Here is a 14,957-nt window from a genome sequence, read left to right as displayed (position 1 = left end):
AAGCTTTCAACTAAATACAATTTTTTTTTAAAAAGAAGACGAAGGAGGGAAGACAAGGAAAGGAAGGAACGGAGAGGAAGAGGAGAGAAGAGGAAGAGGAGAGGAAGAGGAGGGTAGAGGAAGCCACTTTAGACTACGCAGCACCCTGTGAGCAGCGCTGTCCATCCCTAAGATGACAATGTGGTGGGCAGTGGACGAGAAATGCAGGGCGGGTCCACATCCTGCCAAACCACATGACTGTTGTGTTAATCTGTCTGGCTTCTGTCTTACCTCATCAGTGTTAATGGATGCACGCATGTATGTCTCCGCACAAAACATTGTTGCTTTTCCATGTATGTAATCATGCGGTTACACGCTAAATGAACTCTACATCATACTTACACACTAGTAACACATATAGGCATCTGATAGAGACAAGCAAAACTAGTTAATTAAATACATTTGTGAATTTTTGTGTGTGTGAATATACAGTACATCTACAGTGCCCTCCATAAGTATTAGAATGAGGAAGCAGTTTTCTTCTTTTAGCTCTATACACCAACAGTTTGGATTTTAATTCAAACAATTACTATGGGGACAAAGAAGAGATTCTCAGCTTTAATTCAATGGGCTTTTGGGGTTCACCATTTAGAAAGTCCGTTTTTTTTTTTTAAAACATACTCCTATTTCAGGGCTCCAAACGTATTGGAAAAAATAAAAAATGTACAAAATAAAGTACTCATGTTTAGTATTTGGTCGACAATCCTTTGCATGCAATAACTGCCTGAAGTCTGCGTCCCATTGACCCCAACAGACGCTGGGTATATTCTCTGGTGATGCTCTGCCAGGCCTTTACTGCAGCCATCTTCAGGTCTTTTTGCCTAAAATCTTATCAGGAAATGAAATGCATGTTCAGTTGGATTTAAATCTGAAGATTCACGCCAGTCAAGAACTTTATGCTTTTTGGACCTGAAAAACTCTCTAGTTGCTATGCCAGTATGTTTGGGGTCATTGTCTTACTGTATGATGAAGAGCCATCCAATGAATTTGGAAGCATTTGCTTGTATTCGAGCAGGCAAGATGTTTCTGTACACTTCAGAATACATTCTTTGATCATCCACTGTAGAAGTCTTTGTTGGCCTACCAGCCCATTTGCGATTGCTGAGCCCAACAGTGCTTTCTTTATTTTTTATGATGTTACAAACTGTTGATTTTGGTAAGTCTAAGGTTTGGCTATGTTTCTGATAGATTTTTCTGACATTTCAGGCTCATAATGGCTTCCATGACCTTCATGACCATTGTGTCTTTGGTCCTCATGTTGACAGACACCAATAGCAGACTCCAAAGGCAAAGCCTAGAATCAATACCAGACATTTGCCAGCTCTCTTATGCCTGCACAAATTATGTCACGGAACACACCTGACTAACCAGAAACACCTGTCAAGCCAATTTACCAGTACTGTTGGTGCTGTGAAATAGGGGGACTATGTATAAAAAGGGTTATAATTTCTAAATGGTGAAACCAATCTGAAAAAGGAAAACATTGAAGCTGAGAATCTCTACATCAACCTCATAGTAATTGTTAGATTTCAAACTGTTGGAGTATAGAGCTACTGTTAAAGAAGACACAATGATCCCTCTCTACAACACTTACGGAGGGCACTGTATGTGTATGTATACTGTATATGTATGTATACTGTATATGTATGTATACTGTATGTGTATGTATATGTATGTATACTGTATGTGTATGTATACTGTATGTGTATGTATACTGTATATGTATGTATACTGTATATGTATGTATACTGTATGTGTATGTATATGTATGTATACTGTATGTGTATGTATACTGTATGTGTATGTATACTGTATATGTATGTATACTGTATATGTATGTATACTGTATATGTATGTATACTGTATGTGTATGTATATGTATGTATACTGTATGTGTATGTATACTGTATGTGTATGTATACTGTATGTGTATGTATACTGTATATGTATGTATACTGTATATGTATGTATACTGTATGTGTATGTATATGTATGTATACTGTATGTGTATGTATACTGTATGTGTATGAGGGAGAGTGAGAGAGGACTGTGTGTGTGTGTGTATGTGTGTATGTGTGTGTGTGTGTATGTGTGTATGTGTGTGTTACGTTTACATTTACATTTATGGCATTTAGCAGACGCCTTTATCCAAAGCGACTTACAACAAATGCATTTGACAAAGTAAGTGAATCATCCATCCATCAGTCATCATAAGAAAAATTAATTTATGCTAGGAATTTATATGTGTGCGTGTGTGTGTGTGTATCTGTGCGTGTGTGTGTGTGTCTGTGCGTGTGTCTGTGTGTCTGTGTGTGCATGTGCGTGTGTGTGCGTGTGTGTGTGTGTGTGTCTGTGCGTGTGTCTGTGTGTCTGTGTGTGCATGTGCATGTGTGTGCGTGTGTGTGCGTGTGTGCGCGTGTGTGTGTGTGTGTGTGTGTGTGTGTGTGTGTGTGTGTGCAAAGACACTTTTGGTGTGACCACACACTCCCACACTTATCTGAACACAGCTTTTAGAACAAACAGAGACATTTCTCAGGCATCTGCTTTAGTGTACATCCTTTTAACTTTAATGGTGAAGCAAAACAAAACAAAACAATACTGTAAAATAAATTAGATAAAAAACGTAGCCACAAGCACATTTTGATTTGTACAACAAAGCAATGCAACATATTGGTACTGTATCTGGATTTCCATATATACAGAATAAAAAATATATTTTTTATTCTTTGTCCACTTGTTTCAGTGTCAATTCTTTTGTTTTGTTAAAAAATAAAATGAAAACAAATACAACCACATATTTTTTCCAATTTTAGATTTTTTTTCAACTTTTTTTTCTTTTTACTTTTTCTCTATTGACATTTTTGTATGCATCCATGTACACCATATAGCACAGCAATGAGTTTACATAATGTTTAATGAGTCTCTACTTCAACTAAACAAAAATGTTGTTGGTAATTGTTTCAAATCGCTTCCTCCCAGACATTGTACCATTGTGTGTACAGTGCTGTGTTAAGGTAAAAAGAATAGACACCAATTCTCCAAACAAAAACTGTGACTTGGTTTAAGTAAGATAGGAACCTTCTAATATTTGGAGAGATAATTGGAAATATGTAACAGTTGTAATACTAAATATCCAGGAAACAAAATTTCAAACTTTCATTTTCTCCCAATACACGATAATGCTGGCCTACAGTAAGTGCTTTTTTTTCAGTTACAACAATAAGCCACTCTCCCACAACACACAGCATTGCGAAAAGCAAAGGTTAGAGTGAAGCATCATGGGAAATGAAGTCACTGTGCAGGAGCAGAGGGAATGTCGGACACTGATTCTAATCTATTGCTGGTCTGGACGTCTTTGTGAAAGTGATCTGTCACAGCATGGCAGGGATGGTTGGCAACACTCACACAAACTCTTTGGTGTTGTAAAGAAAAAAAAAAGATGTAGTCTTACATGTGTACAAGTGTTCTTCAAATGATATCTATTGACTTTTTTCACTTCTTCTTCTCTCTGTTTAAAACTCACGTGCTCTATAGATGTCTTATGTCAGTTCATAAGTGCTTTATAACCTTTCTTAAAATACCATTTATATTTGTGACTAGGCTGATCAGAATGTTGGTATAGTGCAAACTGAAAACATTTGTAATGTTTCTTTTAACATTTTTTTTTTTAAACAAAAGCAACACAAAAAGAAACAATAATATTATTATCAATAAAAAATTATAATAATTATAATAATTATACATAGAGAAATGTTTGGTTCCAGCAGCTGGTCCAACCTTCAAGTATCGCACGACAACTCCCATGCACACGCACACACACACACACACACACACACACACACACACACACACACACACACGCACGCACGCACACACACACACACACACACACACACACACACACACACACACACTCACACCCATGCTCTCTCGCACACACACACACACACACTCACACACACACACAAACATAAAACATACTTCTATCACAAAAGTCTTCCTCTTTTTTTTGTTTCGAAAAAGTAAACAAATGAGAAACGAAACACGTTAAAGAATAATACATCGTAATACTTGACAAGTTGCATAGTTTTGAGATTTTTTCAGGCACCTCATCCACATGGTCTCTCGTCTTGCAGTGCATGAAAGGAGCAACTACACCGTGTATGAGTCACATAAATATCCTCTCACCTCTCTCCCTCTGTTTTGTAACAAAAATATATTATTATTATTTTTCTTTTTTTCGGAAAGTGCCGCAGAGAACTTCTCTGAGTTATAGATACCCACTGGACTTGCCATCGTGTCCAAAGAGAAGTCGGTCTTGACGAGTGTCTTGCGCGCGCAAGAAAAAGACAGAGAGATGGAGGGAGAGGAGGGAGGACAGTGATGTCATACACTCTCTCCTCCTTCCATCTCCCTTCTCTGTTTTTCTTTTAGTTCTGTTTCTCCGGGCATGAGTCCAGTCTGACCCCCCAAGCCCTCCCCCAGGCCTGCCAGCCTTTACGAGCAGCCACACTCCTCCACGATCATATTCTGGATGTCCTTCTTAACAATCTTCTGCTCCTCGTTGTAGTAGAGCATGGACATGGCCCGTAGCCGCGTGGGCACGCAACAGGACTTAATGTTCTGGAAGGGGCTGTAGCCCCGCATGCGGTAGTGATTGATGACGGTGGAGTGGAAGGAGAGGGAGGAGCCTGTGATGCTCGCCACGTGGCTGGGGCAATCGCCCTCGCAGTAGTTGGCGTGGTAACCAGGGGGTGCAATGATCCAGTCGTTCCATCCAATGTCCTTGAAGTTGACGTAGAACTGGCGCTTGCAGCAGACGCGCACTTTCCCGTCGCACTCCAGCCCGCGCTTGCGGCGCGACCGCGGCTCGCCACCCTCCCCCTGCCGCACCACGGCCATCAGGAACGGCCGGTGGGACTGCTCGCGCTCCAGGGCGCCACTGGCTGACACCAGAATGGGTGTGGCTCCGGCTTCTGCGCACAGCGGGCAGGAGACCCTCAGGCTCAGGGTGCTGCCGCCGCGCTCCAGCAGAGTCTGGACGCTCGCCGACACGAGGAACGTGTGCCAGCCGCTGCGCCGCGTGTCCACAGCCTTCTCGGCCAGCGGGACGGCAGACGTTACGTCCTCGCGGCCGTCGCTGGTGCGCGTCTGCTGCAGCAGCCGTATGGTGACTTTGGCCCGGCTGCGGTTGGTCTTGGCCAGCCGGAGGAAGAGCCACACGTTAGCCTGCTCCACCAGGGACAGGTCCCCACCTTCCTTGGAGATGACAAAGTTGACCATGCCTGGGGAGTCGCCTGGAGAGAATGAGAGAGAGAGAGAGAGAGAGAGAGAGAGAGAGAGAGAGAGAGAGAGAGAGAGAGAAAGAGAGAGAGGGTGGAGGGATTTGAATGGTTAGTAAGATGGCATTCGAAATGGAAAATCTCAAATGATACCCTAGCGCACTTATCTAGTGCACTCTTTTTGGTCAAAAGTAGTGAACTTCTGTATATGGGGAATAGGGTGTCACTAAGCTGCAGCTTAAGTCTGTGCTCATTTTTAGTGTAAGTAAAGACTTAATAGTAGGCTTTTAAATTGCACCACCCACATCTGAGTCTGATGGGGCCACATCAGTACAGTCATTGAAGTCATCCTAGGGCACGTATCATTAGCATTGCCTAGCTTGACATGACCTCACACACAGTCACATTTAGATCACCATCCAACTTGGCTTACTTCATTCTATCAACAAAAGTGAGCGTACCATTTTGAAAAGCTCTCTCTTTGGTGATAGCTAAGTGCAAAGAATGATATTTCTGACATTTTCAATAACATGCAAATATCTTTGGTGACACGTATTCACACACAAACACGCACACACACACGCACGTGCACACACACACACGCGTGCACAGACACACACACACACACACACACACACACACACACACACACACTGACACCTTATACTCCCCATTGCTTCCTAGAAACCTTGGGGCAGAAGATAATTGGGGGTAAAGCACCAAGCGATAAGTTACATCACCTACAGTATTTACATGACCTTTCCTGGACATCTGTCAGCAACAGCCTACAGAGTGTAACAGCCCCAGGCAACACTGGGTACAGTCAGGGGCTGAAGAACGTCAGTTATTACAATACATCCTAATAGGTACCCTTAAGGCCACATACAGATGGTGCATACAGTCACTTCGCTTGTGATGTGGCATGTTTTTACTGATGTCACTACGGAAAGGGCCTGGTGTTGCATCTGGACTCAGATCTCTGAGCTCACGCTCAAACTTGGCCCAGCTCCAGAGGCCCCAGCTAGCGGATCTACAGAGTGAGCCTCTGGAAAGCTTCTCCTAACAGATCATTTCAAATGTCTCTGGGCTAATCCCTTCCATTTACACAGGCAAATCTTTACAAAGTGATGTCTCAACAACACATAAAGCTCCTTTCTGGCCTTTCAATTTGGCTGTGGTTCTCAGAGTAACAGATTCCTCCCGGGTCTTTATGTGGACAGACACCTCATGTTGTTTCTGAGCTGGATGTCCTTATACGAGTGGTGCTGACGCCTGTATTAGCAAGGCCTGCTTTCTTTGCTATGTGACTCTTTGGTTAGAGAGCTGATGTGTTTTATTTTCATGCCCTTTAAAAACCCAATAAGACAACTTCCAAGGAGCTTATTACCAATGCTTCTGTCTGTTTGTTCTCCCATTTGGTTGCAACAACAATGTGTGTGTGTGTGTGTGTGTGTGTGTGTGTGTGTGCGCTCGCGCGTGTGTGTGTGTGTGTGTGTGTGTGTGTGTGTGTGTGTGTGTGTGTATGCGCGTGTGTGCGTGCCTGTGTTAGTGTGTTTTGTGTGTGTGTCCGCAGTCCATACCCATCTGTACAAACACAGCCGTGCATCACAATCGATGCCTAAAAAAAAAAAGGTCTTTGCCAGTGGTGGTTCCATCATTGTTCTCTGCTTAAGCCTGCTAGTGGTCTTAAGAATGGAGTTGCATTAGAGATCACTAAGCTGTACAAACCCAAGGGGGCCCTTGCCTCTAAGAAAGTCTTCCTGAGGAGGCCACTCAACAAGACTCCTGAAAACACTGGTGAGAAAAGCAGGAGAAAGACCACAGAGAGGTAGTACAGTAATCCCTCAACAATAAACACCAATCTAGCCGCAAGAGTACAGTTTGCGCAGCTGTCTCGCACACAAAGATGGAAAATAACATTTACACATTCCTACCCACCCCCTACCCCCCCCCCACCACCACCACCACCACCACCTCCCTTCCTCTATTCCTATCCCATGTCTTCAGAAAAGGACAGAGAGAAGAGAGGGAGGGTGGGCCAGAGTTACCTGATAGCTTAGAGTAGCATAAGTGGGGGGGGTTCCTCTCCTATCCAAATACTGTCTTACTTAATGTGTTCAGTAATCCTACCCTTTATCCAGTGTACCTTGGGAGGGGTAATGGCCTTTGATCTCATCCCTATGGGGTTCCAGTCTCATTGTATGGCCCACTAACACTCCCATCCTCACCATGGAGGCACCACCTCATAGCAACAACTACAACAAGGTAGACTGTTAGAACATGCACTAGCGCCCTTTCTTGTTTTTGTTTCACTTGGCCGACTGATGCCAATCAGTACATGTTTACTTCTGAATGTAAAATAATGTATTAATTATTATTAAAAGATATTCCTAAAGAACATTCAGTGTATAACATTCAGTATATAACTAACTCCATGTGTTTTTTTACGACCTGAGATGACCAGTCAGTTACTGTAGCAACGGCAGTTGAAACAGACTCCATACCTGCCAATGAACAGTCCACAAGTAGTCCTGCTTTCAGAGCAGACTAAACAGAATGCTTTTGAAGAAACATGCTTTTTTTCATATTTGTGTTGTTGCCAGTTCCAATCTTGTTCATCAAATCTAACTGATAGATTATTGCATACTGTTTCACCTACTGGCACGTTGTGCATAACGAAAGTCTATTTGTAAACACCGATGTTCTACAAAATCTTCTTGACGAGGATAAGTTAAGGCATTTCTTGGTAAATGTAATAATCCTAGAGTTTAGGACTTTACCAGCATTTTTTCCCTGACAAGGTCTCAACATGCTAGTTGGTTTTAAAAGGAAAACGTGTCTAACTCTAATTCTACTCTAAAAACAATGTAAGTCTCTCAGAATGCTCTAGGAATGTACCCTGTTGTTGTTGTTGTTGTTGTTGTTGTTGTTCTTGTGACAATGACAACAACGCTCCAAGTCTTTGCAAAGAAACAGAATTCTCCCCAATATCATTCTAAGAATGTCAGAAAGACATTTCCTGATACCACCACCAAACTGTAGGAGTAGCATTAAAACATGTTTCTGATAACATTGCACATCTCATGGCAACAGTCTGATTATACATTGAATTTAAGATTATCTATGCATAATGTAACATTTGCATTGTGTAACATTTGCAAAGAGGGCCATGAAAACGGCTTGATAACATTCTCACCACTACACTAACTGAAAGGTGTGCATGTTCCATCTCCATTAAAAAAAAACATGGAACCATGTACCTCAAGCCACGAGGAAAGGCTCCATCTTGGCAGAGCTGATCGATCAGCTGACTAGAAGTAGTAATGGTTAGTGATGCCATCCATCATGAGGCTCCTTTCGCTGGCTCCTTGGCCCTACAGCCTGGCCACCTCAGCCTCTCTATCTCTCTGGCATCACACTCTGTGCCGGCTTGTGATTTATGACCCTGTAAACACAATCAGACACACCGTGTCCAGGAAGAGCCTGAGCAGCTTCAGAGAGGCACCACAGGACAGAGCTCCGCAGGCCAAACCAGTCTGAGCAACAATGGGGAGAGGAGGAGAGTTACGGCCTGCTCTGGCTCCTAACCTTTTAACAGCAGCAGAGTCAGAGACATCTCGTCTCTGTCGAGCTCGGCTTTCATATGCAGCTAAAAAGACAAACAAGCCGGCACATTATGATGCTCCTTGCACAGCTCTTTGCCCGGCACTTTCTTCTGTCGGCACAGGCCTAGGATCAGTGTACCCTCCCCAAATTCAGACCTTAACCATTAGGGAGGGGAACTCACTAACTGACCTTAGATCAGTCTCTAGGGGCAGCGAGATGTCCTGGGAATGTGGGTGCCCTCCTGTCCTGCTCAGAAAGCCACCAGGTTCCCAAGACGCCTGCCAGTTTATTTTTAATGGACCAGCCAAGAGATATGGGAAACTATTCACAAAGGTCCACTGTTGTCAAATCTTTCCCCTGCTTTTTTACAGATGCCGGAACTGCTGGCGGTTCCGTTTGTTTTCTGGCTGGGGAATGAATAAGGTACTAGAATAGTCTGTATAAACCAAGGTTTCAACTGTCTCTCGACACTTTTTTCGATGTCCTTTCAGAGTAGGCCTTGACAGCTACAGCTTCATTTAGAGACCTAGAGATAGCAAGAGACCTAGAGATAGCAAGAGAGAGAGAGAGAGAGGCGGGGGGGGGGGGGGTAGGCTTCTCAGTCCTGTCAAGGGTTTTGGCATCACATTCCCAAAAATATTTCACTGCTCTGAATTCTGGCCATGGCACAAATATTAACGGTAGTGACAGCATCAAGGAAAAAAAGTTTCCTTCAGTATGTCTACAGTACTTTTAGCAGCATGGTGGTTCATTGTAGACTTAGGCTACTATTCCTGAGGGAGGGCCAACTGAAATCCATTCCAGACACTTTCAATCCACTTAACCATGTCTCTTAACAACGAGACAAAATAGACTACTTTATACATGCCACTTTAAAATAATATACCATTGCATGTCTTTTTTTTACCAGAATCCAGATGTAATAAAATATCATTGGTTAGGCCTAGTTGGGATCCAGCCTTTCGTAACTGGCGTGGAATGTGACCAAGTCAATGTCAGCCTCTCAAGTCCTTGTGAGATGGGTCCTTGAGGTTGGTAACTGATACGTAGCTGGAGCTGAAAAACACCAAAGCCATGACAAAGCAAGGCACTGGACTTGACATTGACTGCATCCCATTCCTTTTACCCACTCCTGAACATGGATTTAAACGCATAGGATTGGTGTAAGCATGGGCTTGAGAGAGTTTCCACCACATATGTGCCACTGTCCATTCATTCCTTAAAATGAACGTGGGGAGTGCACAAGTGTATACTTCGGGGAAAGGGGTAGGTCAGTGAGATGCAGCACCTGACTGGGAGGGATCACGCAGATCAACAAGCTCTGGCCAAAGACAGTAACATGATGGCTAGTGACTTCATGTCCATCCTAAACATTAAACAATGAATACAACTCTCTCTCTCATGTGTACATACATCAAATCAAATCAAATTCCATCTTATGAAGAAGTACGTTTCCCTCTGTCAGTCTAAATCAAGATTCTGAGCAGGTAACTGCTAGCCTCTTTCCACAGTCGCTGTGCCCAGAGCCAATGAGAATGGCCAGTGAGACGAGGCAACTGGGCACTGTACAACCAAGGTGGCCACCGGGGAGACTGAGTAAAAGAGAGACACGGCAACAGGAAGACCAGTCAGTGTGAACATTGGAATTTTGCTAATGATGTGTTTAATTAATCAGTGTACTCTGCAGATAGGAAGGGGGTTGAAAGGGAGAGCAGGCGCAGAGAGAGGTTGCAGAGGAAATTGGCACTACCAGTATTCAACACTTTCCCCCCCAGTGAGCCAGTGGCTTTCATAAGACTCGCCCCGTCTGCCCAAAATAATTATTGAGGCCATCTTCTGTTGAATGAAGCAATTATACGCAGCAGAGCGTCCTGCCTGCCGGATGGTTAACCCCTGTTATTTACAGTTTGTTTGTTTTAAGTGTATGAGGCCGGAACTCCTTTTTAATCTAAAGTTCATTCAAAGACTATTTATAGCCAAGGGGACTATGGGTTTTTAATGTAGGCAAACAGACAGAGAATGTTTAAGCAGAACCCTAATTGTGAGCACTACAGGAGACTGTTAGACTTTGAACTGTTTCTTGAGGTAGCCAACTCCTGTCAAAATCACTTTAGTAATATATGACATTTAACTGACGTTTTTATCCAAAGCGACTTTGCAGTGAGTGCATACATTTCAGTATAAATGGTCCCAGCATGAATTAAACCCACAACCTAAGCGTTGTTAGCGCCATGCTCTACCAACTGAGCCACAGAGGACCACATGTTGGAGTAATGTTAGAGGCAGCAACGCAGCCACTCAGCTTTGCATAAAAAAATGACTGATATGCACTAATCGACAAACGATTAACTTTATCTCAGTAATTATAAAATGACTATTATCTTATAAATGTGCCCAGGTTTAACGTGCAATTTCAAAAGATGTTCAATCAATGTAATCATAAGGGTACATCAGCCAGCACCGTGCGGCGCGTACAGGTATAGCATGCACATAGGTAAAACAGTGAGCGAGATTGTAATGAACAAAAGGCTTTTGGAAATATATATTTTGAAACCCATAGGCCACCGATTAGGGTACCTGAGGTAAGTATCGGTCATGACAACCGTGTTTCTTTGGGCGAGTGTTTCTTTTCAAAATGTTGCGTTGAACAGTTTCAGCCAGGTGATGAAGAACAGCATGGTTTTTTTTTTACGCGCGTCTGTAAAAGCTGGTTCCTCGGAATTCAAGCGAATGTTTCGCCACACAGAATGGCTGAACTTGCACCTGGATTTGTTATCCCGAAAGAATTTTTTGATCGTAACCATCTGTTAATGATAAGCCGTCAGCGTTGAGTCTAACAACTGATGCCACGCGCCCTAGCAGAGAGAAAAGTTTATGTCAGCGGGCTCCATAGTAAACGATCGAGTTTCTATTATTCTTAATATAACACAGTACGTGGCAGAAAGTCCATTTGTCGTCTCTACTGTAGTTTCTCCGACAGTCTGACAGAAAAAAAGATACACTATTTAGGCTGTCCTTGAATTGATTGAGTAGAAATGAATCGGTATATAGGCTACTCGTATGAGGACACTTACATTCTGTATGGCATACTGACTTTAATAGTTTCATGTTTGTGTTAATGTAGTAGCCTACGGCAGCTGCAGGCTAGGCTCGGGAACATGACAACTGATTTATCGCAGTTACCGACGCAGCCTCTCATACCGCAATGAGGAAAGCAACAGATTTTTCCTTTTAACTCAAATTTCCCTCAACAGCACGACTCACACCACCACCTCAAGCGTGCACCGCATAGGCTTATCATCCCTTCAAAGAGTTCTCTGTTTTAATTGGTACCCCATCTGTCGTTTTTACTATATACTCTGTAAAACACATACAAGTGCAATGGGGAAATTTCTCTTCGCATTCATTTGTTATACAACAACCATTTAACACATCTACAGGTGAATGCCCACTAGATAAGGAACATTGGAAAGTGACACAGAATAGTTCTACAATAACTCTTCAGTAACTACCCCTTCAGTTTATCCACATAACTTGGACACTTGGATCACCCAATGAAAGGGTGTCTCATTAGAGTCCAACCATTGGCTGAAGTAAAGTTCTGTTAGTGTTTAGGGGCAGCTGCAGCAGCACAGTAGGGCTGGCTAAATTTAATCAAGTCCTCATGAAGAGGGGCTCTTGAACTCACTGCAAATGTCATTCATGATATGGGGTGCGCATCCTTTACACTCTTGTACCCCCCCCCCCATCTCTCTCACATGCTCTCTCTCTCTCTCTCTCTTTCTCTCCTTCTCTCTCTCTCTTTCTCTCCTTCTCTCCTCACATGCGGAAAAAGAATGAGGTCCTCTCAATAACCAACTCACACTTATGCAGCAATTGTGAATGAGGGATTCATTCAACTCTCCTAGACAAACCATCAAACCATCAAAAATCAGCTAGTGTGGCATTTCACCTAGCCTCTCTAATGCTCCCTGCACAGTTACTGTAAGACATTCTGCAGCTTCATTGCCTGTTGCTGTTTGCCAATGTGAGGAAATGGATCACTGCTGTTGTGCTGCCACAGTTCCGCTTTCTCTCTCTCTCTCTCTCTCTCTCTCTCTCTCTCTCTCTTATTCCCCCTCCTGGACCGCGTGTGTGAATCAGAGCGAACTCAGATCTCTCTACACATCACAGACTTGACAGTGCCTTTGAAAACGCACCACTCTGAACTCGACAACCCGCTTTAAACCGCCTTCGAAAGAGTAACTGGATACAATTCTTTTTTTTCCACTAAACCTGACGAGTTCTCTCTTTCTCTCTTTCAGTAACTTGTCTCTCTCCCTATCTCTCTCTCTCTCCCCTCATTCAATAACTTTTCTCCCTTTCTCTTTGCCTCCCTCTCTTGTCTTGGTTGCTACCGTTTCTTAGAAAAGCGTTCTCACAGTTTTGTGAACAGTCTCAAACAGGAGATGAGGGGGACACAAGCCTGGTTGGGGGGGGGGGGGGGGGGGGGGGGGGGGCGGTGTTCGGGGTTAAGCAGATAATTGTGTATTCTTAAAAGCAGCAGGAGGTCATTAGGGACCCTCTGGAGGTGTGTCAGGGGGTTAGCGGTATGTGTTTGTGTGTGTGTGTGTGGGGGGGGGGGGTGGTTCTCTAAGGAGTCAACAGGTTGGACTGTTCATTCGCACAGGTGGAATAAAGCAGCTGGGCAGAAGGCCACCACCCGAGTCGTTTAAAAATAATTACATCTACAAACCTGCCTAACTGGGTTACAATCCTAGCTTTTTAATCCTTGCATGGTGCCTGTATTTGACGAAACATCTCTTGTCTTTTTCTCGTTTTCACACACACAGGCACGCACAGACACACACACACACTCTCACACACACACACACACACACCTGTGGCACTCACCAGCCTCGGCGAAGGTTATGATCTCTGTCTGTTCGGCTAGCTCGCTGGCGGCCGGGCGCCCGTAGGCCTCGTCGTTGATCTGCACGCTCCCGTCCTCCCCCACGCGTCCCACATGCAGCTTGCGGATGGCATTCAGCAGGGCAGCACGGGGAACCGGGTGGGTGATGTTGGGCCGCGACTGCAGATGCAGCATGTTGAGGATGTGCTTCTTCACTGCCTCCACCACGTCAGGCTGGGCACCGTCCTCCTCCTCGCCCTGGCCGTGCTTCATCCTGGCTAGGGCGCAGGACGGGCAGTCGGTGCCCTCCGGGACCGTCTGGGGCTGTGACGGCGTCTGGCCCCCGCTGCCCACCGCTGAGGACCCAGAGATGGGTAAAGAGCCGAAGCAGCTGTGGGCCAACAGCAGAAACATCCCACTGAGCAGAGGCAGAGGAGACATCCTGGCAGGGAAGAGTTTTGCTGCTGGGACCAGGAGGATTGAAGTGCAACAAACTAGCAGGAGAAAATGATGAGAAAGGAGGGAGGGGGGGGGGGAAAGTGTAGGTCCCTGTGCCAAAAACACAAACCAAAAAAACTCCCCCTGAACAAGGTATATGTATCTGCAGCTCTGTAGAAATGTATTGAGTCTCAGTACTGTAGCCTAAGACTTGTGCTGAAGTTGAAAAAAGTCACACCTAAACTGAAGGAAAAGTGAGCAAAAGAGAGTAATCCTTGTCTTGAGAAAGAGGGATGTTTGGAGAAGCAGATGTGAGGACGGAAGGACGGTCTTGCCAGTGCTGGATTGGAGAGATCAGTCTGGTCCTTAGGAAGCTGAATGTCAGTGTCTGGGAGAAGGGTAGTCTGCCTCTGAAGGTTGCCCCAGGGAAGCTGTAGTTCTCTCTGGTGAGGTCTGGGAATGCTCACTGTGCACAAGTTGAACGGTTTTGTCAGAGTGTTAGAGTGGGCAGGGCTCTCTCTCTGCTGTCTCTCTTTCTCTCTCTCTCTCTCTCTCTCTCTCTCTGTACTTCTCCCTGACTGTGTCTTACGGTAATTATACCTCCCTCTTCCCTCCCTCCCTCCCTCCCTCCCTCCTTCCCTCTAAATCCCACCCTTACTCTATCACTACATCTGACTCATTTCAACTATTACCTTATTTAT

At 44.3% G+C, this 14,957-nt stretch overlaps 1 protein-coding gene across 1 annotated transcript; it reads right to left on the bottom strand.

Annotated features, from left to right (window-relative positions):
• Positions 1–4,480: 4,480 nt before the first annotated feature.
• On the bottom strand, positions 4,481–14,259 carry inhbaa (inhibin subunit beta Aa; the record flags this gene model as incomplete). The annotated part of the gene is made up of 2 exons (XM_083664891.1): positions 4,481–5,336; positions 13,821–14,259. 2 exons carry the CDS (start codon positions 14,257–14,259, stop codon positions 4,537–4,539), a joined length of 1,239 nt encoding a protein of 412 aa, XP_083521017.1. The 3' UTR covers positions 4,481–4,536.
• Positions 14,260–14,957: the final 698 nt, after the last annotated feature.

Source organism: Argentina silus (assembly GCF_951799395.1).
Source record: "Argentina silus genome assembly, chromosome: 1".
Classification (NCBI taxonomy): Eukaryota; Metazoa; Chordata; class Actinopteri; order Argentiniformes; family Argentinidae; genus Argentina; species Argentina silus.
The sequence above is the reverse complement of the archived record's forward strand: the minus strand, read 5'-3'. Positions and strand labels throughout refer to the sequence as shown.